Here is a 13,844-nt window from a genome sequence, read left to right as displayed (position 1 = left end):
TGCTGTGCCATGTGGGTTTCTCCCTGGCCGGCTGGGGATCGAACTCATGCTGCAGAGGCTGCGGATTGCTTCATAGTGCGGTGCTTAACCCCTTGTGCCACCAGGGAGACCATGTGCTGTTTTTTTGTGCTCTTTTTCATTTCCTTCCTACTTTGAGTTGGCCTGACCACTGCCACTGTCTGGTGCCCCACTCTGTGAACCTACAGAAAAGACTTGCTGTGGGTGCAAGGCCGCCAGCTCAGAGAAGAAACAGGGGTACAGTTGTGATTGTTTTGCTATGTCGTGTCTCTTTTCTTGATAGGGTTGGCCGCTACACCAGATCGTTGAACACCGAGCGCTTTATCTGTGCCAAATGCAGGGGAACTCTGGTCATGCTGCCGTTAACTCGGAAAGATGGGACCCCCATTGTGCCCCATGTGAGACCCTTCGCCATGTATGTGAAGGAGTATTACAGAATAGTAAGGCAGCAGACAGAAGGGATTAGCCATGGGGATGTGATGAAAAAGCTTGGCAAGGATTTTGTTGCCAAGAAACAGAATCAAGGTCGTTAAAAGTTATCTGAGCATGTGTTTTGGCGAGATGAGTCACTTTAGAAAAGTAAGAAGTTTTAGAAAAATATCTTTGTTTCTGTGAAGTTATGGGTATTAGAATTTAAATACTGTTTTAAAGCTGTGCGTTGTTAACCATGATTGTTCTTAAGCAGGGCTTCAATTGCTAACCATTTTATGCCCTTGATGGTATTCAAGTGCCCTTTGTATCAACTTAGGTCTCGCTGAGACCCTATAGTTTCGACATGTAGAACAAAATGCAAAAGAAAAGTGAGCTTTCAGGGGTGGTACATTGAGAGAATGAGAGTATGTTGGAGAGAGATGTTTCAAAGGCAGTATTTCAAAACCAGGGCTGCTGGGAGATGTAACCTGTTACACCTACCTAGAGATAAAAGAAACATTCACGAATTTAGTTGCTCTTGATATTGAACAAAGCCATCCGAGCCAGTGTACTTGTTTATTAAATAAATTAATAAATAAAATGTTTTCTGCAATTCACAGGTTAGCCAAGTCTGTTCATTGACAACCTGCACCAATAACAGAACAAACCCTTGATCTTTTGTCCAAGGCCCTGGACACCTGAGTCTCTGTGGGGTGTGTCTGGACACAGACACGCTCCATCACAGAGCACTTTCCATCTGGGTTTCTCTTTGCTCTTGTGACTGTCCCACAAGTACTTCAGTGGCCTGCCCATTTGTAGGAGATCATCTGGGAGGAGACTGGAATCAGCATTGTATTTGTTTCCTATTGCTGCCATGACACATTGCCACGAGCTTAGTGGCTTAAGGCACAAATTTAATACTTTTTTTTGAGGATGTGTTATTTTTTAAAAAAGAGACCACATCACTTCATTTGTAACAGCGAGTTAATAATTCAAGAAGGCCACAGAAAGCTAGTTCATCTACAAAATAACAAAAGGATAAGCCCCTTCCCTACCCAAGTCTTCAGTTAACTTTCTTTGGATCTCCATTCTCCCGCCCACACAGCTTGCTGTTTCCAGGGTGGAACTCTGCTTTCAAATCTTACGCTGTTTGGAGGTTAGTCTGTCCACTTGCTTCAATATCAAAATGGAGGTTCCTTACTTAGCTAAGGAACATAACAAGTGTTCTTCCATTTCAGCCTTAACCCAAGGCCCATGAATGTTTTCTTTAAAAAGCTGTATGTAGGCGAATGATGTGAAAAGGGCCAGAGATGTGAGATGGAAATCAGTTGAAGGGCAAAGAGCAGGGTACTCACGGCACTAATGGATACTAGGTAGCACCGTAATTGAAGAAGGTGAGGTGACCTAGCAGCATAAAGATGGCATGGCACAGACGGCGCTAATGGACTCTGTTAGGGTCTTCAGTGCTGCCAGTGAGTTCCCAGGGATGTGTGACCAGAACAAACATATTGTCTTACAGCTCAGGAATCGGAAGTCTGGCATGAACCTCATGGGGCTAAGATCAAGTTGTTGGCAGGGAGGGCTATACTCCCCTCTGGGGAAACCAGGGTTGGGGTGGAAGATTACATTTCCTGGTCTGTTCCAGCTTTTTCGAGTTTGCCTGCATTTCTTGTTGTGTGATCTCCTTCCTCCAACCTCAAAGGCAGCAACATCAGTGTCTCCGACTCTCCTGCCTTCCTTTCATTTTTTAAAATATTTCATTTTTTATTAAAGTTTTTTATTTTCTTACACTACTGTTTATTTTTGCACAATATTTAATTTCTCCACTCATGTGTAGTCCCTATAAATCTCCCACCATAACATCCATGAACTGTCTCCATAGTCCCTTGTGCTCTTCCTGCCCCGATTTCTTCCTTTCACTTTTAAGGAGTCTAGTGATGACCCTGAACCTGCCTGGATAATCCAAGAGCATCTTGTTTTAAGGTCAGCCAACTGGCAACCTCAATTCCCTCTTGTCACCCAAGGGACACAAGTCACAATTTCTGGGGATTAGAGTGTGGGCATCTTTTATTCAGCCTACTGCCAATATCTTTACTGGTCTGGCATCACTGAGACTTCTTGCAGGTGCCCTTCACTTTACAATCTTAAAAGTGTTCCTTTAGAAGCCACGAACCAAAGCCTACTCTCAAATCTGGATGAAATTGGGTATGTGCCCAGAGTGGTATGAGCTTCCCCAGCCAAATCCTCAGGGCCCTCCACCCCAGCCCCATCTCCAGCCAATTGGATGGTGGCACATTCACTTCCTTAGGGGAGTCAGCGTGGTGGCTCCATCCCTGTGTTTTAAAAATTTTAATTGAGGTAACCTTGGCTTACAACACTATATGTTTTGGGGATAAGGTTCGTACCTTTTCAAATGTATGTTACCACACCAGGCCCACCACCAAAACCCCAATAATCCCCAACCACAGTCCACTGGGTGATTATCCTGTTTATTAAAATACTTTAAGCAGAGTTTTAGACACCGGAATATAAGAGAGCAAGTATAGAGGTCTTTGAAAGGACCATAGCCACAGTCACTGCAGAACTGGGGGGGCCTGAGCCGAGGCCCCATGGGGCAGCTTCCACTAAGCTGTTTGCCTCGTGCTCCCTGCACCTGGGAAGCCACGGTCTAGTTGCTGAATCAGAAGGTGATGGAACTCCAGGCAGTCAACCCGAGGCAGCCTCTGGAGCGGCAGGATGGGGCTTGGCAGCACAGGAGCAGCCCCTGGAGGCAGGAGGGCGGCTCCCTGAGAAACCTGGGGGTGCTGGGGCTGCTGAGCAATCCCAGGAGTGTGGGGAGCTAGGCTTATTGACAAGAGTGGGGAGGAGACTGGCATGAGGAGGAAGTCAGATGGCATGAGGAGGAAAACAGGTGGCAAGAGGGGATCCCCCAAGCCAGCCTCACAAACCTGAGTAGGAGGCCTCTGTGGTCTCAGACCAGGATGAATCCCGGCGGGAAGACGACGGCTGCCCTCTCTGCACTGGGCACCCCAGGCGCATAAACAGCATCCACATGTGCTCTCGGAACTTGACGCCCACAAAGGCATAGAGCAAGGGGTTCAGGCAGCAGTGTAGGTAGCCCAGACCTGCGGTGACTGACTTGGCCACGTCTACCTGGCTTTCTCGACCACAGTTGCGGGCCAAGGCCCCCAGTTCCATGAGGGTGTCCACCAGCAGAGCCAGGTGGTAGGGGCTCCAACAGAGGGTGAAGGCCACCACCACCGTAACCACTAGCCGCATGGCTCGCAGCCGCCGTCGGCCTCTGGAGAGCAGCAGCACAGTCAGGATGCGGGTGTAGCAGTAGGCCATGACCAGCAAGGGCAGCAGGAAGCCAGCCACCAGCTGCAGTCCTTGCAGAAGTGTGCGGCGCCACTTCGTGATGGTGTACTGGCAGAAGGTGGCATTGAGGCGCATATCGTGCTGGGCCGACAGGTAGATGAAGTCAGGGACGGTAAAGAGCAGGCAGAGCCCCCAGACAATGATACAGATGAGGGGTATGCGGCCCAGGGACACCCGGCGGTAGAGTTGGGTGGCATGCACGATGCTCCGGTACCTGTCAATGCTGATGCAGGCCAGCAGGAGGGCCCCTGCATAGAAGTTGATGTGGAAGAGGGCACCGGCCACTTTGCAGAGGCCTGAGCCAAAGACCCACTGGACAGCAGCGTCCACCGCCCAGAGCGGGAGGGTCAGCACCAGCAGCACATCAGCCACCGCCAGGTGTAGCAGGAAGATGTCAGTGCTGCTCAGGGCCGCCCGCTGGCTCAGCAGCACGGTGGCCACCGCGCCGTTGCCCAGCAGCCCCAGCACAAAGAGGAGGCTGTAGAGGACCGGCAGGACGGCCCTGTCGAAGTTGAGGCTGTAGTCCTGCTGGCAGGGTGGGGAGGCGCAGCAGGAGTCACTGTCGTTTTCTCCTCTGTAGTCATAGGGAGAGCTGCTGTTTTCCAGAAGGAAGTCTAAGTCAGAGGCTAGGAGCACCTGGTGTTCGCTCATCTGTAGGGGGAAGGAGGGAGGGAGGGGAGAGGGTAAGGCCTTGACTCCTGAGGAGCCTTTCTTGGAGCAGCCCCTCTGTGAGGCCAGCCCCAGGCCCTGCCGTGCCCTGTCACGGGTCTCGCCCCTTTCTTTTTTTTAATATATTTATTACATCATCCTTCAGTTGTGCACAATGTATGGTTTCCCCGTGAAATTCCCACCACCCATTTTCTAATTAATTGATGTATATATATTTTTTCATTATCATTTGTGTATGTTTGCTTTCTCCTCTCAGGTGTAGTCCCCACAGAATTCCCACCACCAATCCACCCTTGCACCATCACCACAGTCCCTGGGCTCTTCCCTCCCCTGTCCTGGTCCCTCTCCCTCCCCCTCCCCTGCAGGATGTCTCTGGTCTCTGGTTGCCTGTTGATTTTGACTCTTACTTTATTATAGTGATTCTTTTCCTGATCGCTTATTTGGTTCCTCTGCATTCCTCCTGCACCTTTCTTCCAGGGCCGCACCTTCTGGAGGCCACCCGCCCCGCCCTGGGCGCTGCGGTGGTGCTGACTTCCCTTCTCCAAGACTGCTTCTCTCTTACCTTCTGGGTCCTCTCATCAACCCAGGGACTGTGGGTAGGAGGCAGAGCCTGCTTCTGTGCAGGGCCCTTCCTGCCCTCTCATCTCTCTTACTCTGCTTTCAAGGCTCACGGGCCTCGGGATCCCAGCTGTGCCCAATCCCACAACCCTCCTCCCCAGGTGCTTCCCTCCATTCCCCTCCTCCAGCCACTGGCTCTTCTTCCTGATTCCTTGTCTGGGGGCCCCACCTTCCCACCCCCCCAACCCCCCCTGTAGGGCCCTCTCGGAATCACTGCTTTCCCCCACCCCTAAATCACCCCTGAGCTGCGGTCCTCCCCACTGCCAATTCAGCACAGAACAACTCAAGTTCCAAGTCAGCTGAAGGGAGCCCCAAAGCCCACCTGGGGGAGCCTCTAGCACCTGCATTTTGCAGATGAGGCACCAAAGCCTGCAGTGACATGAAAGTCAGTGGCTAGGGTGGGTTCCCAATTCCCTATCCAGTGCTTCTACCGCAAACCCCAGCAGCCTCTACTTACTCATCCAACCCTCTGGTGTCCCTGAGCTGTGGGCCAGCCCTGATGTTCCCCCATGTCCTGGGCTCTCCACTCCCAGCTGTGGTCAGGGCCTGGTTGGGCAGCAGCACTTACCTCAGGGAGCATGGCTGGGCTGGTGCTGCCTACCCCTCCGCTAGGCGATTGTGGTTAGCAACCCGTATTACAGAGGAAATGAGGGCTCGTGAGCGTCCGCAGCACCTACCCTAGACGTAAAGCTGCTGAGTTTGGCCCAGCCATCCCTCTGATTGGATGAAGTTGGAGCACTGGAGAAGCTGGCCACAAATCTGGGACCACAGAGGTTGGGTCCTAAGAAGGGCAGGGGTGCTGGGTGGGGCTCTACTCCTTTGGGAGAGAGGTCTGAAGAAGAAACAGCTCAGCTGGGAGGCAAAAGGGGGCTCTCTCTCTACCACCTGCTTCTGCACTATTTATAGTCACCGTGCAAACCAGAGGAATCGTGCTCCTCTGTCCCTGCTAGAACTTATCTGGGCGCCACGGCAGACTATCGCTAAGCATGTTGAAGCTGTAAATGGGGATTAACCTCAAAAAATTCAAATATTTTAAAAAAGAAATTCATCAGCCCAAATCTAGTCCTCCCCATTAAGTAACAAAGACAAGAAGAGGGAACTTCTAGTAATGAACTTACTGCCTTAAAAGCTTTCTCTGGACCTGCGTCAGTGCGACCACAGACTCTCTTGTGAGGTAGGGGACTGTCTCTGTGGCTAATTCTGAAAGGGGAAAGGACTTTGCCGGGCACAGTAAGTAGGGGTGCCTAGGATTGAACCCATGACTGTCTGACATCTTGTACCACTCTTCACACTGCCTTTGGTTTTGTTTTTAATGGAAAAACTATGCTATATTTCATGCACTTAAACACAAATGAATCCAGCTTTATATTTTAACCTGGAGGCATCTAAAAAGGCAAAGGCCACATGCGGAGGAGGCAAGTTGCAGAACATCATGTCTAGCTTGGCGCCACTGGAGTTAATTTGAAAAGCTATGTACAAAAGCCAACACTGGATTGTTTTGGATATAGTCGTTTGTTCTAGAAGTTTAAAACATTACAGCAGTTGCTTCTGGGGTGAGAAGAAAGGGAGCTGGGTTAGGGAAGAGGACACAAGACGTCCTGATTTTAAGGAAAAGCTGTAAAAAGTGTTTGTAGAGCAAATCCTGTACGGCTACAGGAAACTTCCCTCCCCACCTCCACCAACCTGGCCTTCAACTCTTCCCCTACACTCTTAAGGACCCCTGTGATGACACCCCTGTGTGACGGGGGTTCACCCAGATAATACAGGAAAATCTTAAAGTCAGCTGATCAGCAAGCTCAGTTCTCTACGGCCCTGTTCTTATCACCAGGGAGTGGGTGGGTCGTGGGGGGAAGCTTCCCTTAACTTGCCTCTCCCAAGCAGTTTTCTCTCTCCTCTGTACGAAGAGAAGAAGGGAGAGATGTGGGGTGGGGGCGATGAGGGAGTTCGGACAGTGCTAATGCTAGCTCATAGCCTTGGGCTTCACTTTTTAGTCAGACATTTACACCAGAACCTCTAAGCTCAGACCTGGAATTTAGTTCAGACTTACCTATGAGACACACGCTTGAGACAGTGAGGCTCTGCCCTTCCGTCTGTGGGAAGATGTCACTGCCCTTTTTCTGAAACAGTGTGTTACCTGCAGGGGCCAGGGAGGGGCAACTGAGGTCCTGGATGAGGCCAGGAGTAGTACCTGTGTGGGGGGGGGGGGGGGGAGGGGACTGGGAAGATTCCAGAAGCCACAGCAGTGAGCATGTTGGGACATGGCAAGGACTGGCTGAGGCCATAGAATGGTTTCCCGAGGCTGATTTGTGAAGAGTTTCCATTGACCAGACATGGGGGGAAGGGGGACAACCAAAAGCTATATTTGCTCAATTTAAAGGAGGGTCTTGTGTCTGGCAGTTACGTCCCACATCCTGGCTGGTGGTTTGTTTTTTTTGTTTTTTGGGGGTTTTTTTTTGGTATTAAAAGGACCTTTTCTTTATGAAATGATGGTAAAAGTAGATAATTTGGGATCTTGTGTGGGCAAAAGTCAACTGCCTAGTGTGTCTCCCCCAAATATACGTAGGGATGTTACCAGACCATGTAAACTATAAAAGTCTAGGGACCCTGGTTTCCTTCCTGGCATCCAGTCTCACTGGTCACCTGGAAACAGCAATGGCCACTTTCCCAGGTCTCTGGAAAGGAGAAATGAGAGGTTAGGCAAGAAGAGCTCCAGGAAGGCGCAGGGAACTGAGTTGGGCTGTGACCTGATAGGCCAGCCTGGGCTGTGGGGGACAGTTTGGCTGTAATTTGGGGGAAGAATGCTGAACTCTTCCCAACTCCCTGGCTCCACCCTGCTCCAGCTGTGTCCCAGGGACAAATGACATAACTGTTTTGAGCTGGTCTCAGCGGGGTGTAATAAGATGAATTAAAGTTACCAAAGCTGTGAGGCCTCTGGCGCAGGGCCCAGTGCTTAGTAGGAGCGCAGCTGAGAATGCTAGAGTCTGTTCCTCTGGAAAGGTTGCTGGGAGGGTCTAATTCTCTGGCTGCCCAACTTTGTAATCTCAGGCAAATCATTTCACCTCTTTGCCGTGGTTTCTTCATATGAAAAGTAGGGATAAAGATAGCACACATGGGTAGGGTTGCTCTGTGGACAGCTAGTGACACAGTAGAGAGTGTCTGGCACCAGGGAGGTGTCCGGTGAACACTTTCTTCACCTTTTTGCGACTTTCCAAACCAACCCCACCCAGGCCTCAGAATAGGGGGTCAGCTGTGGGCTTCTGCTGCCTTTTGCGGCTCAGATGACTTGGGAGGCCCTCATCTGGCCCTTTAATTTGGTCTTCTCCAGATCCAAGCACTGACAGATCAGGCCACGCGGGCCCTGCCCTTGGAGAGATCCACCCAGCCAGGGGCCCACTCTGAGCTGATAGATGCACCCTCCTGCTTCTGCCCTCCTGAGCAGCCAGTGGGGAAGCTGGAGGAGGAAGTTAGTCAGAATGAAGCTGCTCCGGGCCCCACCTGTGGTCAAGGTGTGAAATGTGCACCTGTCTTCTCTGCCACCCCTCCCCCTGTTTTTTTTTCTTTCTTTCACACCTCTGGGCTGTGGTTTGGGGAGCTGGGAGGCTTGAAGGTCTGAGCCCTGGGCCCAGTCCCTCACAGGAAGGAGGGCCTCCACCAACCAGGGAAGGGGGGCATTTCCTTCTTCTCCCTCTCAGTGTTTGCTGCCTCACAACCTTTCTGGTTGCTCCTCCTAATGCCCCTTGGAGGCCTGCTCCAAAAACCCCTGGCCTCGTCACCAGCCCCAGGCTATAAGGGGTGCAGGCCCAGTGAGGCCCAAACTTCCTATGGGGCTCAGGCAGTAGCCTCAACTGAGGCCAAATCTTTCTTGCATGGCATTAAGAGTCCCAGCCCTAGGATGGGGTGTGTATCTACTCTAGACATGCCAGGACTCTGGGCTGCCTGCTGCCAGTTCTGAATTTCCCAAGGGGAGCTTCAGCCACAGGGAGCCTGTAGTACCAGCAAGGCACAGAGCAGGATCTCTATGATCCGGGCAGACAGGTAAAGGAGAGTCCTGGAGCCCTTAGTGGTTTTTCAGGCTTTTATTGGGATTTTACCAGGTACAGGGCAGGCAGGGGTGCCAGGGGGCTGGGAGGCAGCCCCCGGTGTATCTTCACTCTTTCTGGGCTCCCTGGTGTTCTCGTTCTCTCTGCTCATTTCGTCCACCACTGCTACTTGTGCTCTCTTCTGGTAGTTCCGCTACTCTGGTGTCTCGCGACACTGCCCTTACGAGCCCAGTCTCTCAGCCCAGGTGTACCCACCTACATATGCCCACACCCCACTCCAGGTGCCCGCCATCAGGCATGCATTCAGGACCACAGGGATCCATTATCAATCCTAAAGGCAGGAGGGCAGAAAAGCCCTATACTTTACCTTACCCTACACCCTTTTTCTCACCCTGACCCTCCTGGCTTACCAGGGAGAAGAAATGTCAGCGTCTCCAGAATGAGGGTGTAAAGGCAGGACAGGCCACAGTGCAGGTTTTCTGATCCCATGCAGCCCAGGTAAAGGAGGAGTCAGAGTCCTTAGTGGGTTTTTGCAGGTCTTTTATTGGGGTTCACCAGGCATATGGCAGGCAGGGGTGCTGGCTGGGGGGCTGGGAGGTTGGCAGGCCTCCCAGCCCCCAGGAAGTCTTCACTCTATCTGGGCTCTCTAGCGTTCGTTCTGCTGCTTCTTGGCTTCTCTCTCGGCTTCTGCTGCTGCTTCTACTGCTGCTGCTGCTGCTGCCACTGCTGGCGTCCCCGTGACGCCGCCCTTAAAAAGCCCAGTCTCAGCCCAGGTGAATCCCATCTACCTATGCCCACACCCTACTCCAGGTGCCCGCCATCAGGCATGCATTCAGGACAAGGATCCATCATCTATCCTGATGGCGGAAGGGCAGAAAAGCCTGACATTTTCTTTACCCTACAGAGGGGCCTGGAGGACTAAGTGAAATTCTGCCCAGGAGCATCTATAGTGATCCCAGAAGTCTCTAGCCCATCGCAGACCAGCTCCTGAAGGCTTGGCCGGAAAATTCCTTACATCCGGTATTGGTTGACAGGCACGTCAGGTGACGTATGCACAGGTTGTAGCAGATAGCGGTCTGCGAGTTCTCAGAGCAGCTGTCTGAGCAAAGAGAAGTATGGAAAATATCCAGCCAACGGTGGAGGTTGGACTGGGAGTTCATGGTTAGTAAGAAAATGTCTGCCATACATCAGTTCAAAGGGGCTAGACAACTTACACAAACACATCCTTCAATTTTTTGTTGAGATGACTTTAAATTTTAGTTCCCTTTGTAGGGGCAGGAATGGACACAGTGCAGGTTTTCTAGGATCCAGCAGACCGGGTAAAGGAGGAGTCAGAGTCCTCAGTGGTTTTTTTGCAGGTCTTCTATTGGGATTACCAGGTACACGGCAGGCAGGGGTGCTGGGGGGCAAGTCTTCATTCTATCTGGGCCCTCCGGTGTTCTCTGCTTCTCTTTCGACTTCTCTTTCGGCTTCTACTGGCGTCCCCGTGACGCCGCCCCTAAAAGCCCAGTCTCAGCCCAGGTGAATCCCATCTACCTATGCCCACACCCTACTCCAGGTGTCCGCCATCAGGCATGCATTCAGGACCGCAAGGATCCATCATCTGTCCTGATGGCGGGAGGGCAGAAAAGCCTGACATTTTTCCTTACCCTACACCTTACAACAAGGAGCAAAAAGTAGATCTTTAGAAAGTTAAGTTTACTTCAATAAGGAGCAAAATGGAAACCTGAAAGAAAGTTCAGTAAAGGATTAACAAAATTTTTTACTAAACTTCTCAAAACCTTAGTTTTATAAGGAAATTTGACACCATCTAAATAATGATGAAAAAAACAAATTTAAGATTGATACCCATTGTAGCTTTTCATTCCTGTACCCAATGATTTAATTGGCAGGGAATGGTGCCCAAAGCCTGCATCTGTTGGGCGATATTAATGCTTCCAATTTGGCTAAGGTCACCCTGTAGGGTTTGAATCGGGGGACGAGGAGGGATGGGTGGCCGTCTGGAGAGGATTTGTAAAAGGGGAAATTCCAGCTGGACTGACACTGTGTAAGAATCCCAAGCTGCAAAAGTCTTGCCAGGTGACACTGGATATCTAGGCGTGCTTGCTGCGGAACTGAGACTGATCATAGCCTAGGGCTTATTGGAATAGGAAGGTGTGTGGATTTTCCAGCTGAGCAGGTCCATGGTGGAGAAGGGCTGGTCTGTGAATAAGCTCTGTCCACCTCGGAGAGTCCCGTTTGGATTGTAATATACTGGTCCCCCAATCTCTCTTAAGGGGAGCTGGAGAGCCTATTGTTCCCTGCAATCTACACTTGGGTTTTTTTTTTTTTTAACCTGGGGCTTAAGAACTAGTGGCTCTGGAGAGTCAGGACTAGCAGGAGACAGCTGAGACTCAGATCCAGATGGAGTAAGTAGATGGGACTCACTCTAGTGGGATTCCCAGGAGACTGGCAGAGGAGGATGCAAGGGGGGCCTCCAGGGTGCCAGGGCATATTTTGGTTGTTGTTCTTTGTCATCAGTGGATGAAAAGACAGGTTCCTCAAGTTTTTGTGGGGTCGGGGATTTTGGAGAAATCTTTGTCTTTGCAATAACTTGCATTATGATTTAAGAGTTGCAGCAGAGGTTGTAAAACAGAAGGAGGTTGTTCTGCAACTTTTTTTTTTGGTAAAGTTCTTTTTTTTTTTAAGATTTATTTATTTATTTATACAAGCACTGGGTACAGTCAGAAGCGCGGGAGGGTGAGAGAATTCACCAGAGCCAGAGCGGGGAGCAGAGCAGGCAGAAGGACCGAAGTACACTGCTGAGGGGAGCAGCGGGCGGCAGGAGAGGTCTGCGCCATGTGGGACCCTCCTCCGGGGGGCCGGGGAGCAGCCGGGGATTGAACTGGCGCTGCAGAGAGCGCAGGCAGCTTCGCCACCCAGCGCTCAACCGCTGCGCCGCCACCGGGGAGGCCCTGTTCGGCAACTTTTAACCAAGGTGGCTGGGAAGGGACTATAGTAAGCCAGGAGGCTATATATATAAATTGGTCTGGGTGACCTGGGTTGCCCATGACCACTCTGTAGGAGGTAGTGAGTGACCACAACTGGGGTAGAGGTATCCCAGACCATGGGGTCGACAATGGAAGGAGACGGCGGGTAGTCCTGAGAAGGATTGGTAGATGTTTGGAGCAGTGGGAGGGTGAGAGCAGCGCTAGGGTCTAGGAACCATGAGAGAGTAGCCCTGAGTTTGGTTAGGAGGTCGCGACCCAGGTGTGGTGTGGGGCAAGAAGGCAGGACTAAGAAAGAGTGAACTAAGGGCTTGTTGTCTATTTGGCAAGGGGTAAGGCCAGTAGCTTGAGGTTGAGAGAGTTGGCCATCAACTCCCATAACCGAGATCTGAGAAGGATAAGTCTGACCCGGGTAGGAGGGGAGGACAGAGAAGGTAGCCCCCATGTCGACCAAAAAGGAGATGGACTTACCTGCTACCTTGACCATTACCCTGGGCTCCTCGAAGGTTATCGGAGTCGACAGGTCCGGGTCTCTTCAGTCCTCAGCTGCCAAACCCAAGACCGCCGGTGGCAAGTACATAGGGGTTGGAGGGACTGGTCCACTAAGGCTAAGTGCAGAAGGACAGTCACTTCTCCAGTGGCCCTGGATGCCACAGATGGGATATGGTCCCAGCAGTGGGTGAGGGTTGGGGCAATGTTTGGACCAGTGACCTTCCTGACCACATTTGAAGCAAGCTCCCGGTGGCGGTCGACTGGGGCCCATTGTCATCCTTGGTCTGGCGGCAGGTGCTGCAGTCATTGGAGGAGCAGGGCATGATGGCCTCAAGGCAGCTGCTAGGGCCTGGGCTTGAAGCTCAGCCTTGTGGCGACTATGGGTCTCTATCCATCCTGTCCTGTTCCTCTGGGTTGTTAAATAATTTAAAGGCCATATTCAGCAGATCCCGGTAGGGGTTTGAGGACCGTCCTCAGCCTTTTTTTTAGTTTTTCTTCCGATGTCAGGGGCTGATTGAAATATGAAATGTGTAGCCAGACGGTGGCCTCCAGGCCAGTCAGAATCGAACCTGGTGTATTGCTGGAGGGCGTCAGTGAAGTGGCTAAGGAAAGCGGCCGGATTTTTTGAGGGGAACTGGGTGATCTTTTGCAGCTTGTCAAAATTAACTGCCTTATGGGCTGCTGCTTGGAGACCAGCCAAGAGGAAGGTGATGAAGCGGTCTTGGAGAGCCCTGCCCTGGCAACCCACGTCAGTGTCAGTCTGGTATTCCCAGCCAGGCTCCTGGCAGGGAGCTGCTTCAGGGCCTGGGGGCATGGTTGTGTCAGTGAAACGGACCTGATCTGCATGGTCTTGAGCAGACCGAAAAACACGTTCCCTTTTATTCAAGGTCAGGATGGAAGAGAGGATAGCATGTAAATCATGACACGTAAGGTCATACGCTTGGGTAAGATAACGGAACTCTTTGGTGTAGGTAGTGGGATCATTAGTGAAAGAGCCGAGATGCTTTTCAATCAGGGAGAGATCAGACAGAGGGGAAAGGACGTGGACACGAATTACTCCTTCAATCCCTGCCACTTCCCTAAGGGGACGGAGAAGAAGACGATCATGAGAGCAGGTGTGGTGGCTAGGAGGTGAAGGAGTGGGAGGAGGTGAAGACAGAGAACCTAGAGGATCAGAGAATGCGGAAGAGGGGTCTGGAGAGGGTGTCTTTTTTTAATGTAGTGACTGGGG

The 13,844-nt window shown here is 51.4% G+C and overlaps 2 protein-coding genes across 7 annotated transcripts in view; one reads left to right on the top strand and one right to left on the bottom strand.

Moving 5' to 3' along the window:
- Nucleotides 1-1,045, top strand: part of GCNA (germ cell nuclear acidic peptidase) — a 28,214-nt gene extending 27,169 nt beyond the window's left edge. For all 5 annotated transcript variants that reach the window (XM_037512269.2, XM_037512268.2, XM_037512270.2 and 2 more), the window contains exon 11: nt 302-1,045. In XM_037512269.2, coding sequence (XP_037368166.1) covers nt 302-551 — 250 coding nt within the window. In that variant the 3' untranslated portion in view covers nt 552-1,045. The remainder of the gene's footprint in view (nt 1-301) is intronic.
- Nucleotides 1,046-3,176: 2,131 nt separating this feature from the next.
- CXCR3 (C-X-C motif chemokine receptor 3) lies at nt 3,177-5,718 on the bottom strand. 2 transcript variants are annotated; one of them, XM_037513034.1, is made up of 2 exons: nt 5,663-5,718; nt 3,177-4,458 (listed from the first exon to the last, which is right to left on the bottom strand). In XM_037513034.1, the coding sequence occupies exons 1-2, from the start codon at nt 5,672-5,674 to the stop codon at nt 3,370-3,372; spliced, it is 1,101 nt and encodes a 366-aa protein (XP_037368931.1). In that variant the 5' UTR covers nt 5,675-5,718; the 3' UTR covers nt 3,177-3,369. The 2 variants fall into 2 exon arrangements, with proteins under 2 accessions (XP_037368931.1, XP_037368929.1); XM_037513032.1 differs by lacking the exon at nt 5,663-5,718 and adding an exon at nt 4,884-5,103.
- Between the last annotated feature and the right edge of the window lie 8,126 nt (nt 5,719-13,844).

This window comes from Talpa occidentalis, unplaced genomic scaffold (genome assembly GCF_014898055.3).
Source record: "Talpa occidentalis isolate TD23 unplaced genomic scaffold, MPIMG_talOcc4v2.1 talOcc4.15, whole genome shotgun sequence".
NCBI lineage: Eukaryota > Metazoa > Chordata > Mammalia > Eulipotyphla > Talpidae > Talpa > Talpa occidentalis.
This window is presented reverse-complemented; position numbering and strand designations above follow the sequence as displayed.

Bases quoted from the DNA above. Each gene is read 5' to 3' on its own strand.
- CXCR3 (XM_037513032.1), bottom strand. From the start codon at position 4,931: ATGCAGAGGAACCAAATAAGCGATCAGGAAAAGAATCACTATAATAAA. The intron at 4,459-4,883 runs GTAAGAGTCAAA...TTCCCCCTACAG, and splicing joins AAAAGAATCACTATAATAAA to ATGAGCGAACACCAGGTGCT.